The sequence below is a fragment of the Heteronotia binoei genome, chromosome 9 (genome assembly GCF_032191835.1).
Source record: "Heteronotia binoei isolate CCM8104 ecotype False Entrance Well chromosome 9, APGP_CSIRO_Hbin_v1, whole genome shotgun sequence".
In the NCBI taxonomy this organism is placed as follows: Eukaryota; Metazoa; Chordata; class Lepidosauria; order Squamata; family Gekkonidae; genus Heteronotia; species Heteronotia binoei.
The window spans coordinates 42,441,242-42,458,287 of record NC_083231.1 but is presented as its reverse complement, the minus strand read 5'-3'; the positions used below and the strand labels follow the sequence as shown (position 1 = coordinate 42,458,287).

Sequence of the window (17,046 nt, the reverse complement as noted above, 5' to 3'; positions counted from 1 at the left end):
AGGTGGTCTGGTTGACCCCTGGCTTGATCTGTCCCCATGTTTTGCCCTTGCCATTAAGTTAATAAAGTGGCCCTTTAATCCAATCCGGTGTTTTGTCTCGTTATTCCGCCTGGGGGGGTGCAATTTTTTGTTTAACAGCATCATCCATTCTTTTATCCACACTAAACAAACTGCTTCGTGATATAATTTTAAATCTGGTAATTAAGAGACTATGACTTAGACATTTTTAAGATGGAGTAGAAAAAGTTCAGAAGATATGTAGAAAAAGAGTGGAAAATAAAAGGACATTGGACAATTTTTGATAATGATTAAGTCTTAGAAGGAAGAAGAATGTAAATTTTTGTTTTTATTAGTTAAGGGTACCTTTTAATATTAGTATTATAAGTAAATAACACCAGCGGGGGTCAAGTAACGGGGGGAGGGGTGGTTAGAAAGTAATATATGGGATAGATAAAAAGAAGTTATTAATGATGCAGGAATAAGATATTGTTACCATATGTTACTAAATAAAAATTGTTTTAACCCAAAATAAAAGCTGATAATTCAGATCTTGTGAGACATTTAAGTGTTTCTAGGAGGGTGCAACTTTATAAGAGCTTTGCTTATGATTTTAAAAAATAGCGATCTCAAAAAAGGGAAGAAATACAATTTGAGATAATTATAAACCTATAACTTGAAAGTTCTGAATAAAATATAGCCTAATAATTCACATTTAAACAAAAACTTTATTATTTATTTATTTTATTGGATTTTTATCCCACCCTTCCTATGAATGGGCTCAGGGTGGGTTTCAAATTGCCTTTGAATTGAAATTGCCTTTTAAAGGAAAACAAAGTAAAAAAATAAAACACAAACCATTTGTATCCTTGTTCATCAAACTGTTGTGTAATATTCTCTAAAACACCCAGAAAACATGACTAAAATATATCGACATCACATTCAATGTATGTGACTATCTCAAAGGAAGATAAATGTGACCTATTCAAGGCTATCTGACACAAAGACTGCAATCTTAGTAATCGTCATGAATTTCTGTGAACATACGTGAATAAAGTAATAAATAACTCAGCAGTAAAAGCAAAATAATTAATGTGTATAAAAGGATGCATGTACACCAAGGATGTACACGAAAGGATGCATACCCACACTGAAACTGATGAATCAGGAAGTTTATGATTTTATCAGATATTTCAAGAAAAAAAGGTTTTTGTAACAATTAGACCATCATCATAGCTTCCTTTAGCCAGTGGTCTTATGGATTAGTAGAGTCTAAAAACTGCCAGCTTTTCCCAATCTGTAGAAGTTTAGCATTCTGAGATGCACAATCTTAATACCTGTGAACTAGATCCAGGTGGGCAACCATGTTGCTCTGAAGCTGCAGAACAAAGTTTGAGTCCAGTGGCACCTTGAAGACTAACAAAGTTTTATTCTGAAAAGAACTGTGCATACAAACAAAAGTTTATACCCAGAATAATACTTTGTTGGTCTTAAAGATGCCACTGGACCCAAACTTAGTTCACCTGTGAAATAGGTTTACTATACAAAGCCAAGAAGAAATAAACAAGAACCCCTTTGTTTTTTTGGAACAGCAGGAGTGAGAGTGACACGCCTATGCAGTTTGGGCATATTTTCTTCTTGTCCTTTCTCAGACTATTATGTAAGTACCTTTAACAGCAGATGTGACTGTGTATCTCTTCCAACACCACAGTCAAGGCACATAAATTGTAAAACTTCCAAAGGTATTTCCTCAGAAAGACAAATGAAAAGATATACCCACACTTTATTTTTAGCAGCACATACTTGTGTCCCTGTGGTCTTGGTACGCATATAAATAATTGCTTCATGAAAGCAATGTGGTCTTGAGTAACAACTCAACTCTGATAAAAAAGAGATCAATGAGGAGTTGGCCATTGTCTCAAATGGATGTTGATCGCCTTCCTGATGCATACATGTATAGGAAACCTTTATGGTGTATTTGTAAAATCCCTATATTTAAGAAAGAGGTATACATTCCCCAGAGATACACTTTCTTTTCATAAAGACCTTCCTAACTTAGTATGAATGAATTAAATCATTCTGAACCAGCTGAAATTAGCAGAAGTACTCAAAACTGTCATATTAACATACCCAGGCACTGACACATCTGCCACAGGTGGTGATTTTGAAGTCCCCATAGAGATCCTTGATAGCTCCAGTTGTAAAGAACCCCTCTACCATCAGCAAAATGCCATAGACAAAGAAGGCAGCTGCTACTCCATAGATCACATACTTGAAGATGTCAATCCTGCATAAGAAGAAAAAGAGTGAAAAGTATTCAAATTAGCAAGGTATTAATGTTGATTCTGAACTCAGGATTATAAACCATACAGCCAATGAAATGTATGCACAAGAAATAAAGACGCCTTTCAAAGAAAGACATCCAAAGTATACTCTGTCTATTAGATGCAAAAGAGCTCTGTGCAACCCAAATGCTACTCTTCCCCCACAACCACATTTTTATTTATTTAGAAAAAATTATGCTGCTTGTTTGAGGCAGATCATAATGAAACAAAGAAACAGTAAAAACAATGCAAACAAATCCTATCAATAAAAGCATATCAACAAAAGAATACAAGTCAATAACTGAAAAAACTGCCAATAAAAACTACCAATAAATGCAATCCAGGGAATAAAAGCCCACAAAATGAGACAAACTTACTTCTTATTGTTTTCACAACCAGAGTCATAAACAGTAAAACCTCATCCCATAAAGGTAAAGGTAGTCGCCTATGCAAGCACTAAGTCATTACTGACCCATTACTGACATCACATAATCACATTTCCTTAGCAGACTTTTTGTCATGGGATGGTTTGCCACTGCCTTTCCCAGTCATCTACACTTTACTCCCAGAGCAAGCTGGGTACTTATTTTACCAACCTCGGAATAATAATAATAATAATGATGATGATGATGATGATTTTTATTTGTATCCCACCCTCCCCGCCGGAGCAGGCTCAGGGCGGCTAACAGGACATGGTATACCATGATCAATTATACAATTCATAAAAAATACAGTTAAAATACAGTTTAAAAGTTACATAAAAATTATAAAACCATAATAAATTAAAGGTGCTATATTCAGTAGGATGTCTATTCAGATGGCTAGTTGTCACATTCAAAGTTCCCTATAAGCCTGTTGGAAGAGGGTAGTTTTGCAGGCCCTGCGGAATTGATTAACGTCCCGCAGGGCTTCCACTTCCTCCGGTAGCTGATTCCACCAGTGGGGAGCCATTACTGAGAAGGCCTGCTCCCTCATTACTTTCAGTGTGGCCTCCTTTGGTCCAGGGATTTTTAGAAGATTTTGGGAGCTGGATCTCAGTGCTCTCTGGGGAACATATGGAGAGAGGCGGTCCCTAAGGTAGGCAGGTCCTTGGCCATATAGGGCTTTAAAGGTAATAACCAGCACCTTGTAGCGGACTCGGAATACAATTGGCAGCCAGTGCAGTTCTCTCAGCCTAGGCCGCACGTGTTCCCACCGGGGCAGTCCCACTAGCAGCCTGGCCGCCACGTTCTGCACTAGCTGCAGTTTCTGAGTTTGGCACAAGGGCAGCCCCATGTAGAGGGCATTACAGTAGTCTAATCTCGAGTGACCGTTGCATGGGTCACTGTTGCTAGGTCGCTACGTTCTAGGTAGGGAGCCAACTGCCTCACCCGTCTAAGGTGGAAGAAGGTGGACTTAGCAGTGGCTGCTATCTGTGCCTCTATTGTCAGGGAGGACTCCAGTAGCACCCCCAGGCTTCTGACCATGTGCACTGGAATCAGCGACGCACCGTCAAAGGACGGTAGGGAGATCTCCCCCCCAGCCCGCCACGACCCACGCAAAGGACCTCTGTCTTCGCTGGATTCAGCTTCAGCCCACTCAGCTTAATCCAGTCCGCCACGGCTTGCAACGCCCGGTCCAAATCTATAGGGGTGTCAGCAGCCAAGCCGCCCATCAGTAGATAGAGCTGGGTGTCATCAGCGTACTAATGGCAACCCAGCCCATGTCTCCGAGGGATCTGGGCAAGGGGGCGCATAAAGATGTTAAACAACATTGGGGAGAGAACTGCCCCTTGAGGCACCCAATTAAGTGGGTGTCTCTGGGACATCTCTCCTCCAACCGCCACCCTTTGTCCCCGACCTTCAAGGAAGGAGGAAAGCCATTGTAAGGCTAGCCCCCGAATTCCTGCGTCGGCGAGGCGGTGGGTCAGCAGCCGATGATCGACCATATCGAACGCAGCCGATAGGTCTAACAGCAGCAGTACTGCTGAGCCGCCTCGATCCAGATGAAGAACTTTAAGTCAAATTTAAGCTGGCTACCTGAAACCAGCTTCTGCCAGGATCGAACTCAGGTTGTGAGCAGAGCACATTCCATAAAAGGAAACCCTAAAAGTTTCTACTACAAAAGTTATCATGTAACAATAAATTTTGCCACACATAGGCTGAGAACAGACAGGCATTCTGTGGTGGCTGGGAGGTGTCCCGAATCAATACGGGTCAAAAAGAGCCATCCTGGAACCTCTAGACGGTCCCCGGGGACATGGCCCCATCCCGTCTGTGAGGCTGCTGGGCACCTCCACATGAGAAGGCACCCTAGAAGCTGGATTCCCTTTTTTTCCCCTTGTGGGGCAAGTGCTCGTGCACACCAGCGCATTGATTGGTTTCCTTTTTAAAAAAAAAACCCTGGAACAGCTTGGGGCGACTTGGCAGCTCCAGACCACCAAGTTGCTTGCGACCTTCCCTGTCCAAACGGCGGGGAGGCGACTGATGGCTGGCTCAAATATTTGCTACCACTTTGGAACTGGTAGCTTTTTGAACCGGTCAAAGGAGTCTAGAGGACAGGGTGAGGAAGGGAGGAGGACGGCCAGCAGATGTTGCTGTCTGCACAGATTTTTTGGGTCGACTTCAGAGGCGTCTCTGAGTCAACCCAAAGTGCCGGTCTGTAAGCAACCACAGAGTAGTTTATTTATTTTTCTTTCTGAGTAACCAAGATTATTTTACTTCTGAAGAGAAAAAGTCCTGATAAAATAATAGGGAGATCAGTTCAGCTTTTTGATCTGAAAATTTGTGGTAGGCAAAAAATATGATCAATTTTGAATATATATGAATCAACTTTGTTGTTGCCAAAATTACAGAGTCTATCAGAATATGGAATTCCATTGAATCTTCTTAATAGCACTGCTGAAGATTGGGCATTCAGGTGCTGAAACATGAATGCCCTTCTGTACTTTAGAAAAGTTAACTAAGTTTGGCTTTTTTTGTTGGAGGGAGAATGCCCCTTGAAAAAGATGAACACACTCTGTGGGCTCTAATCAACATACTTTCATAATCAAAGTCCCTGAGACCATACTTCCTCTAAGCTGTCGAGTCTTGTGAGCAAGAATTCTACTTTGTGAGCTACTGGCATTAGTTTGAGCAATTTGGCTACTGTATAAATAAGTTTACTCTGGGGTCATTTTTCCTTAGCTAAAGCAAAAATGTGTGAACCAGAGGCTAAAAAACTGTGAGTTTTGCTCACACTAACTCAGCTTAGATGAAACACTACCTGAGATATCGTCTCATGAGCTGGGCCCATTCTTGTCTACTAACTGTTTCTAACACATCATGGATAATGCCAAACATGACTGTGGACAGAGGGGAGGGACGGTGGCTCAGTGGTAGAGCATCTGCTTGGTAAGCAGAAGGTCCCAGGTTCAATCCCTGGCATCTCCAAAAAAGGGTCCAGGCAAGTAGGTGTGAAAAACCTCAGCTTGAGACCCTGGAGAGCAGCTGCCAGTCTGAGAAGACAATACTGACTTTGATGGACCAAGGGTCTGATTCAGTATAAGGCAGCTTTATATGTCCATATGTCCATATGTTTAAGATGCAAAATCTGTCCCAATCACTTGTGTAATGGTCCAACTTAACTAGTCCAAGGATGCTTGATTTTGGGGTTTGATTTTAGGAGTCTATTTTTCAAACTGAATCCCCAGGCCTTTGTTTCAAAGGGCATCTTCCCAATTTCAGCTCACAGAGCTATTCCATACACACACTGAAAAATTTCCAAAATACTGTGTACGAATCTTAATAGTGGTCTATTGATGTTGTCTGTTACTACTCTGATAACCTCGGCAGCATATACCATCTACAGGGACATATTGGCCACAGAAGAGTAATCTTGAGATGGCCTTCCCAGTACTCATAGCAACTCTTATAACAGGGTTCAAGTGCACCCTCCAAGAAAGGCTTGCTTGAAAAATAATTCCTAGATATTGGAAACGTTCCACTTGTTCCATAGATTGACATGCTACAGACCATTTGAACTTCTTTACTCTTTATTTTTTTTACTGGAAAGAAGAACCTTTGACTTAGTAACATTAATAGCTAAGCCCTCGTTGGAACAGTACTCTAAAAAAGAACCTATAAACTTGTTTAGGCTGATCACAAATCTTGACAAGAGGGCGGTATCATCTGCATATAAGAGACAGGGTAATTTGACATGAACCAGACAAGATGAATGAAATGGATCTCCAGAAATATAAGAAGTTAAATAATTAAGATAGAATTTAAACAGCATTGGAGCAAGGATCCTTGCTTAACTCCTCTGCTCAATGGAATAACCCTGGTCAGTTCTCCAGATGGACACATCTCACCTGGGCAGTTGGCTGATCATATAGTTGTTGCATCGGAAAGAGGGGATGCTTGTCAATAGGTGATTTATTCAGCTTGTCCCATAGTCTTTACTTAGACACAGAGTCAAAAGCTGCTCTAGATCCATGAAGGCTACAGCTAAACATACCATCTTTTGAGCTGGTTCACTTGTGTACAATAAATTAGAGAGTATGGCAGTGGTCCACTGCACTGACTCCTCTACAGAATCCTGCTTGCTCTCAACTCAGTAAGGCTTCATCCTCAATCCAGGAAAAAAAAATTCTTATATCGTGTCTGTGTTGTGTCTTGCTGTTTTATATTGTATTATTTAGTTGTTTTAAATCTTATTCTATATCTATTAATGTATGCATTTTATCTATTTTGTTGTGATCTGCTCTCAGCCTGTTTGCAGGGAGAGCAGAATACAAAACTAAATAAATAAATAGCAAGAAAGCTTATAGTTTGCTCACCACTGATAATAAATGTATGGGCTGATAAATTATTTGGGCTTGATGGATCATTTTTTATGGATAGGGAGTATTATTGGATGTCACCAACATGTGGGCATTGTTCCTGTCTCATTGTGTGACTATTGGTGCCAGTCAGCATTTGCTTTAAGCAGCTTTGCAGAAATCAGGTCAGATCCTAGTGCCCTGCAAGATTTCATTTGAGAAATTAAGAATTTAATTTCCAATACTGTGCCAGGGGGGCATTTCTTAAACTTTGGGGTGAGAACCATTTGGGCAGGGATAGTATTGGCAGATGGAGTCACAAGTAAGGCTTCAAAATGTGCCACCCAGCAATTAGCAGAGATGTAACAGAGGAGGAGGAGGATAAAAAGAAGACGACGATTGCAGATTTATACTCTGTCCTTTTCTCTGAATCAGAGGCTCAGAGCGGCTTACAATCTCCTTTATCTTCTTCCCCCATAACAGACGCCCTGTGGGGTAAGTGGAGCTGAGAGAGCACCCACAGAAGCTGCCCTTTCAAGGACAACTCTTTGAGAGCTATGGCTGACCCAAGGCCATTCCAGCAGCTGCAAGTGGAGGAGTGGGGAATCAAACCCCACACACTTATCCACTACACTAAGCTAGCTCTCAGGAGTGGAGATTTAGTATTTAACTCATTTGCAATCATGTCCCAAAATGTTTTTACAACTTTTTATTGGAAGCCCAAATTAAACATTTCCAAGAGACAACTAGAGCAACTCTTTTTTTTTTTTGCTTTTGATAAGCATTCTGAATTCATATTTCAACAATCCATTTGAGTATGCCTCTGTCATTGCATAATTTGAACTGCCGATGTATAATTTAATTTAATTTTTCAATTTATATTCCGTGAGCAGGCTCAAGGCAGCTTACAACATTAAAAAAACATTAAAATAAATCACTTCAAAACATACACCACCACAAAAATATTAGTTAAATGCCCTACAATCAGTATCAAACCAGTTGTCTTGCCTGTCCTGCCCAAACAAATCCCTGGTCAGACTATAGGATGTATATAATGGTTCAAAAAAATTATCAGTTCACCTATTAAACCTAAGTTCCTCTTCAGGGAAGAATAGTGGAAATTTGAGCCTTAAGTTGTCAGGCTTTAGAACAGCCATTTAAACTGTTTACTTCCTCATAATACCATTGTTCCAGAGCACTGGAGTCAGGATCTCCTGGCCTCCTGGGGGTGTTTCCTGGGTCACCGTTGCCTTCTGTTGCCCCCACCAACCCTTCCCACCAGGCCAGGTGTCTCAGAATGGGAGGGGGGTTGGGTTACTTCACCCTTCTGACCCTCCTCCCCAGCTTCAAGCTTCTTGGCCCCTTCTCTTCTCTGACCGTCACACCAGCATCAGCCTCCATTCTTCCTCAATCTTTCCATTGGCCTCCTTTTATTTTCTTCCCCTGATCTCGCTCCCTCCAATGGCTCCGCCTCTGCTTGGCCCTGCCCTCGCCTTTAAGCCAGGATACTTGGAAGCACAGGCTTCCACTCTTGGGTTGTTGCCAGGTTGGACTGCCTCTTCTCCCTGATGTGATGGTGCAAGCTGCTGCGGATCCATGAATGGGCCTTGCCTACCCTCTGCTTTGCTTCTCTCCACTGCCATCATGACCCTACCCTTGCCCGCCCATGTTGCTGGGATGCTCTGCTGTTCTCTCCGGACTTGGGGGTGGGCTCAGTGGGGGTTCCTACCAACAGGCTCTGTTTGCATCAGGGCCTCTTCGAGCGACTGCCTGCTGGCCTCAAACTCTCCTGGCCCCTTTCAGGTCTCATGGGCCTTCCAAAAAGTGAGGGGGCTTTCTGATGATGTGGGGATGTTGGGGCCCCCAACTGGAGCTTGGGAAGTAGGTCTGCTGGCAGCAGGGGGGAGCGGGATGGCCCACTCCAGTCCTGGCCACTCCTAACCAGGACAACTAGTCTAAGTTTGTTGTGACTGTGGCTTAACGTAAGAGGGATGGTAGGTTGAAGAAGACTGCATGTGGCTACGATGGTGATTGTAGGGTATGTAATATTAACTGCAAAGGAAATGTCACCTCCATATATATTCTTGACTCCAGTGAACCAATCAAATTGAACAAACTAGGTGATACTATAAAATAATCAATGTCACTGGTGCCACACTTAAATGACCACAAAGAGAGGTGAAGAAGAATCTAAACCAACCAAGCAAAAACCTCTAAAGGAAGTTTAGAATACTAGTCAGGGGCCAAAAGTTAAAAACATCATAGACAAAAGTATATATGTTTATTACAAAAACATTTTTAAAAACTTGCAGGGGCCCAGACAAAGCCTCATAAACCTCATAAAATCATCAAAGTGACAAATGAAAGAATCATATATGACCTGATGGGTTTTGGCCTGCAGGGGCCTTCTTCAGAGGTCAAATAGTGCAAATTACACAAAGTCCCTGTCACGCTTGTAAATCAATAGACAATTAATATAAGACCCAAAATGGAATATTCCAATCCGGAAATGAATAACACAATTTTTTGGAGGGCCACAAACATATCTGGCCTTATTCAGCAGCAATTACATATATAGGAAGTAGTAATATTGCAAATATATACCTTCCAGTTTAGATCCTAAAAGTAAAATCCCCTTTTCAGGGCCAGTATAACATCAGTAGAGGGCATTCCAAAGGCAAGTTGACACCACTAAAAAAAGCCCAACTTCTGGTCTCCAACCACCCTGCCTCTGCAGATGGGGCACAGAGAGCAGGGCTTGAAAAACAGATTTCAGCTGGTAATCTAGACAATGTGGGAGGAGGCAGTGCTGCTGGCACCTAGGTCTCAAACTATTTAGGGCAATATAGGCAAGAACCAGCACTTTGAATAGTGCCTAGAAACAGATGGGCAGCCTATGTAAATCTTTCTGTGCAACACTAATGTTAAAGGTGCAAGCAACAGTCGTTTCCAACTCTGGGGTAACACTGCTTTCATGTTTCCATGGCAGACTTTTTATGGGGTGGTTTGCCATAGCCTTCCCCAACCATGAGCCAGCTACCTGAACCCAGTTTCTGCCAGGATCAAACTCAGGTCATGAGCAGAGAGCTTGGACTGCAGTACTGCAGCTTACCACTCTGCGCCATGGGGTTCTAATGCTAGCAAAATACAAAACAAAACAAACCTATTGCTGAAATATCTGGATAGATCAGTGGGAAACACACAGAAGACTCTTACAATGTGTTCACCTGGTTGACACATCTGTCACTTTCAGTGTGACTATATTCTTATCTGTCTGTGGAGGTGGGGTGGACAAGGAACAGTATTTTCCATTTGAAGGAATCCTGTAGGCAAGACTCACGTTCCTCATCCTTAATTGATTATTTGGGCAACAGAAAAAAAGCACAGGATCCAACCCATATTCTGGAAGATTGTTTCAGTAAATGAAACTTTTTCACAACTCAGAACTTTCCCAGGGATTCGGGGCTGACTACAGCATACAATTTTTGGGGATGAGTGAATTCTTAATTCAAGACGGCAGCATGGCAAAGAAGTTTGGTTGATTGCTCTGTCACTTGCTTAGCTTGCCTGTCAACATAGAATGCAGTGAATTTTTCAAAAGTACAAACCTTTCTGCATGAGCCAAGCACACAAATCAGCACGTACAACACAGAAATCAAAGCCAATGCCACACAGTATTTGCAGCAAGTTCACTATGTGCTTCTTTTTCTCTCATCCAAGATGAATACTGTAACGTATGAGGGAAAATGGAGTCTGTGGACATGCTGAGACATGTGCTCCCAATGTTTTTCATGCCTCCACAGGCACAATTCTTTTTATAATAATAATAATAAATTTTTATTTATATCCCGCCTTCCCCGCCGAAGCAGGCTCAGGGCGGCTTACATGACATAGTACGTTGTACCATGATACAACAATAACATTCAAAGCAATTTACAATTAAAATAAAATTACATAAAAACAACATTTAAATTAGTAATTTAAATTGCAATCATAAAATGGTGCTACAGTCTTAATATGCATATAAACACAGTTTTTGTGGTGATGGTGCCATGGTTCCACCTTAAAAGGCCAGCTGAAAGGGTTATGGTGCTCATAACACAGCTGCATATCAACAGAACACACACACATACACAAAAGAAGCTGCTTCACTGAAGCAGCTCTCCAGGGTAACAGATAGAGGTCTTTCACCTCATCTTCTTCCTGGTTCATTTAAGAAGATATGCCAGGGACTGAGCCTGGGCCTTCCACCCCATCTCCCTTCTTCCTGATCCTTTTTGTTTCCCCCATATTTTCCCAAAAGGTGTCACTACAAACCCATCAGACCCTACATTGCCTAACATAATTTTCTTTAGCATATGATCCACTCAGAGAAGTGATGATCACTCTCTGGGTGTTATTGTTAAATTTCCTGAGAACCATCCACCAGCCAGTTTATCTCATCATGAGACCCGGGCTCAGGTCACAAAACTGGCTACTTAAGGCAGACACCTCTGCCATTCAGGAGTAACTCTTTCCAGGTTCCTACCTTGCTGGAAGAGCCATCCTGATTTCTGATCAGTTTGGGTCCATTATTGCAAGTGATGCAGGTCATCTCATACTTCCCCTCCCCCCCCCCTACATCTTGGCTGATGAACTTCTGTTTCTCTTCAGGACAGGTAAAATATTGCCCCTCAATGATATCTTCTGCTAATGCAAACATCCTTATATTTTCCTCACTATATTTCCTAGTTCTGAACTGAGTGTGTTGAGTGTTTGATTTATTCTTGTGTGCTTGATTTCCCTCAAATAAATATAATGATTTAGATATCAATCTCTCATCATTGACTCAGGGGCTCTGGGGGAAAACTGATCCTGGTATAAATAGGTTATCGATTCCATGCTATTTATGCCATCTTGCCTAATTGACCAAAATTCCCAAAATTTACTTAAAAAGGCATTTTGGCTAACAGGAGGATGGTCAATAAAAGAACTAGATATGAGGAATGTGACCTTGTTAGTTCTGCTGGATCTCTCAGCATCCTTTAATACTACCGACCATAGTATTCTTCTGAGCTACCCCTCAGCAATGGGAATAAGGGCACTGTGTTTTGGTAGTTTGAGTCCTATATGGGGGGTCAGTCTCAGAAGGTGTTGTGGGGAGTTTCCTGCTCTGCTCCATGACTGTTGGCTTGTGGTATTCCACAGGGTTCCATCTTATCCCTCATATCATTTAATATCTATACAAAGCCACTAGGAGTGGTCACTGGATGATTTCGAGTGCCACCAATATGTGGATGATATCCGGATCTACCTTTCTTTTGAAACTAATTCCAAAAATGCTGTTGATGTTCTGAGCTGTTGCTTGGAGCCAATAATGTATATTATTATTATTATTATTATTATTATTATTATTATTATTATTATTGCTGTTGTTGCTATTGAAAGGTTAAACATTTTTCTGAAGTTATTATCTTTAACGAAAGGTTAAAAGTGCCCTCTTGAATTTACTTTCTCCCAGTGGAAATTTCTTTATAAAAGCATTTGGTTCCTAGCCTAAGTGAAGTGCACCTTTCAAACTATTTACTGTGACAATGAGAAAATGGGTTTATTGTCTCTGCAAGACTCCTGTATAATTAAATAATGTCCAGTCATTTTAATCTGTTGTTCTACAACACTGGAACAAATGGTCTGCAGTCTTTTATGAGATTATCTGATTGAGCACATCATAGATTGTACCCTGTATAATTTGTTTTAGTGTGTTAAGGCAATAGAAACAACAGGATTGGTATCTCAAATTAACCAGCTTGCCAGATATTTTAAAAACTGCTTCTTCTACATTTGTTAAATTGTATAGAACAGGGGTGGCCAATGGTAGCTCTCCAAATTTTTTTTGCTTACAACTCCCATCAGCCACAGCCATTGGCCATGCTGGCTGGGGCTGATGGGAGTTGTAGGCAAAACACATCTGGAGAGCTACCATTGGCCACCCCTGGTATAGAACACATTTAATGAAACTGAACAAAGACACAGTTGTTTAATTCAGACATAATTCATAGTCATGATTTCAAATATGGTTAGCTTGTGACACTAACAGACAATCACTCAAATCTAGGTGGCTTCATGTTCTTCTTTTGTTGCCTGGAATGGTAATGCCAGAGTACAATACAGAATTAAGTCAGGATTCAGATGGACCTAATTAACTATAGTGTAAGTGGCCTTATTCAGTTATACTAACCAAATTTAAAATAAACCATGCTTTTGTAAAATGTTTGAACTAAATCAGCTCCCCCACCAGCCCTGGCATTAGTACTGAGCCATTTCTGGTTTTGTTATATGTTAAAGGATTAAAGGCTGAAGGAATCCCTAAGCTATTATGGGGGATGACTTAACTGTTGTACTGTCCAATCACAGATCTGAAAAATTAGAAATCAGACAGCATGTAATCCAAAAGTTTTCCACACAAGCTATATTATATTGCTAGAGGATGTACTAATTCTAAACAAGGAATAGATACTTCAAATGTCAAAAATATAACCAGATTCCTCCATTTTTTTAACATGCTATATTGCTAACAGGAAACAGTAACAACACTGATTTGCCATACATCCTCAGATTCTATGCAGTGACATGAAAGAAATTACCAATACTGAGACAATAGAATTACTAGACTAAGACCTACTTTTCTCTAAAATGATAAATCCATCTGGCCTGTTCCAGTTCACGATGCAAGTGAGGGCTCACATGCCTGAATACCACACTATCACCAACAACTAGCACACTCATACAGAAAAGTAGAAGTTCAGCTGCCTTCTTCATTTAATTTCTCCATACAGACTTTGGTTTTGTTGGGATTGTTTTGTGTGAAGGAGTATTCAAGTTGTGTAAGCTAATACCTGCTTCCTGACATAGTATCTGATTCACCTGAGATGGATGTTCCTGCCTCTCAATTTCAGCCATGATCAAGTGGCTGAGAGCAAGACAAGGCTTAAGCTAACAAGGATATGGTGATTGCCATGGCTCAACTTGCTGCTGGGACCCAATAAAAATATCCATATACACTTATTTTCTGAGTGTTGCACTGACTAGCTGTTTCTGAGTGTTCGTTTTTACTTTTAAAGCTCTTCATGGTCTGGGTCCTCCTATCTGAAACACTGCTTGTATACTCCCCAATGACACTTAGCTAATCAAGACCTACTATGGGTTTCAACCTCCAGGCAAGTCTGAACTTCACCTGCTCGGGTTGGGGCTTTTTCTGCAGTGGGATTAGGACTGTGGAATGGTGTTCCTGAGGACAAGCAAGGCCCATACTAACACTGCTGTAAGGCTGAATTGATTTTAAAGGGATTTAAAAATATAATTAGATCAATTAGTGTAGTCTCAATATCATCTATATTTTAGTTTCATTTATTAAATTAATTGTCTGCATATTATTTTTTTAAAAAAATATTGTAACCCACCTTTTTCAAAGCACCAACTTCAGATCTGCCTATTTAAAATATAATATTTGGTGTTCATTTAAAACTATAACAGTTCTAAAACAAGAGAATATTAAACACCTACTCAACTTTTTTTTTGTCTTCTTACTCAAAAAAAAAGGAGAGATACATAACTCCCTAGTAACTGGAAGAACAGCTGGGTATTAACTAGATGGCAAAAGATTGATTTAAGTGAGAAAAAAAAAATCTTGTTATCTTTGAATTCTTCACATTTTAATTGCTCCTTGATAGATATCTCGTTTAGTTCTGACACAGAGAAGTCAGATGATAACTGTTATTGTCACTATAACCCAAAACAGAGATTTTAGATCCATGACCTTAGAAGGCTGTAAATTTAGCATTGCATAACATTTACTTATTGAAATATTTCTCCCTCTCCTAGGATTGCCAACCGTGGCTTAGGAAATTTCTGGAGATTTGGGGGTGGGTGTGCCTGGGGAGGGAGAGTAAAGTTTGGGGAAGGAACTCAGCAAGGCTTTGATTCTATAGAGCCCACCCTCTGAAAGCTGTCATTTCCTCCAAAGGAAATTGATCTCTGTAGTCTGGAGGACATTGGTAATTCTCCACATGGAAATTGGCAGCCCTAACCCTCTCTGCTCTTCTTGGCTCATGTGGGGTAAAGTAAAGTATCTTTTATGTTTAAAGTCATCTTTAATGTAGACACAGCCCAATCTTTTAACATAATTTATGGTCTGTATCTTTGTTGAACACAGTCAGATTGGTGTGGTGGTTAAGAGTGGTGGACTCTAATATGGAGAAAAGGATTTGATTCCCCACTCCTTCACATGCAGCCAGCTGGGGGACCTTGTGCTCTTAGAGCTTTCTCAGACCCACTTACCTCACAGGGTGTCTGTTGGAAGGGAAGGAGATTGTAAGCGGCTCTGAGACTATTGAGTGAAGGGTGGGGTATAAATCCAACTATTCTTCTATTTCATTCTCAACACTTCTCCTGTCCTCTTGCTTGTTCCTTTACTGACTCTCAATTCTCACTGCTCTCCTGAAACTTTATCTCAGTCATACTGACCATTGTACTTGGGCAAGAACTTTCTGACTTGTTGCTGACTTTGTCTTGTATCTGTTCTCATTGAGTCCTAATTCTGCAAAAATCCTTAGGGATCCAAACCTTCCTAGAGATACTGAATCTATACAGGGACAACTCTTTCTAAAGGGAGTTCTTAAATTATTAGTTCTCTGGTTTTATCCAAGTAAAGTATATATGAGATCAATACTAATTCCTTTGTGTAGAGCAAACCTACTTCAGAAAGAAATTTCATGGCATCAGTAGATTTGGAAACAAACGCCTTGGGGCTCAGAGGTTGCCACATAGGCTTTGCATTTGGAAGCCAGGTCCAATCCTTAGCATGTCCAGAAGATGCCAGTAGCAGGTGTTGTGTAAGATGGTCTGTCTAAGAACTAGGGTTTCTTTGAGTTAGGAAATTCTGGAAGATTTGGGGATGGAACCTTGGGGAAGGCAGGCTGTGGGAGAAGGGAAGGCCATTTATAATGCCATAGAGTCCACTCTCCAGCAAACATTTTCTCCAGGGGAACTGATCTCTGTAGTCTGGAGATCAGTTATAATTTTAGGAGATCTTCAGGTTTTACCTGGAGGTTGGCAATTCTACTGAGACCCCAGAAAGCTCTAGTCAGTCAAAATAGGCACTACTGAACCAACTGAATGAATGATCTGGCCATAAGGCAACTTTGTATATTCATAAGGATGTGTTTGTAAAGCCAAATCTAATTTAATAACAAATAAGGTTGGATTTATTTTTATTTAAACTGGGAAACACTCAAAACTTACAAATAAAGCTATTTTATTATTATTAGTTTATTTATATTCCGCCCATTCCCCCATTTGGGGGCTCAGAGTGGAGTATATCAAAATAGTAATAAAACCACAATAAAATTACAATAACTTCATAACAAAACCAATTTCAACATTTAGTAAAGTGCAACAGGATGGTCCAGCAGGATGATATAACAGAATAATATAGCAAAATGGTACTACATAATGGCAAACTGGTACCACAGACAAGCACATACATAGTACCACAAGAAGATTCATGAAACAAAAATAATTGTACAGAAACATACAACAGTCCCATCTTTTTAGGCTGGAACCTACTAATACAGAGAATCACTAAAGCTGACTAGAACACTACACAAGAGGGATTATGCCACCCAGAAGACTGCTTGGCATAAACTCAGTTGTGTATGTGTGAGTGTGTGAGAGAAAACTTCCTGGCATCTGAGGCCTCTCTGAGGTTTTCCATTCTTTGAATTCAAATTCCTACAGATTTAGTCATACATCAACAAACAACACAGTTTTGTTAGTGGTGAGCTAGCTACCAGGCAAGGAATAGTACATGTAAATTGGACAGAAGGACACTGAGAATGTGCAGGGAAGCTGCATAACTGTGGGACAGAACAGCACAGGACTACACAGTAGCCTCAAGTCTCCTAGTGT

General features: G+C 40.7%; 1 protein-coding gene across 2 annotated transcripts in view; it reads right to left on the bottom strand.

Annotated features, from left to right (window-relative positions):
- The window catches only part of GPM6A (glycoprotein M6A), a 180,148-nt gene that overhangs the window by 32,648 nt on the left and 130,454 nt on the right, over nt 1-17,046 (bottom strand). For both annotated transcript variants that reach the window (XM_060246515.1, XM_060246516.1), the window contains one exon: nt 2,128-2,284. In XM_060246515.1, the coding sequence (XP_060102498.1) occupies nt 2,128-2,284 (157 nt within the window). The remainder of the gene's footprint in view (nt 1-2,127; nt 2,285-17,046) is intronic.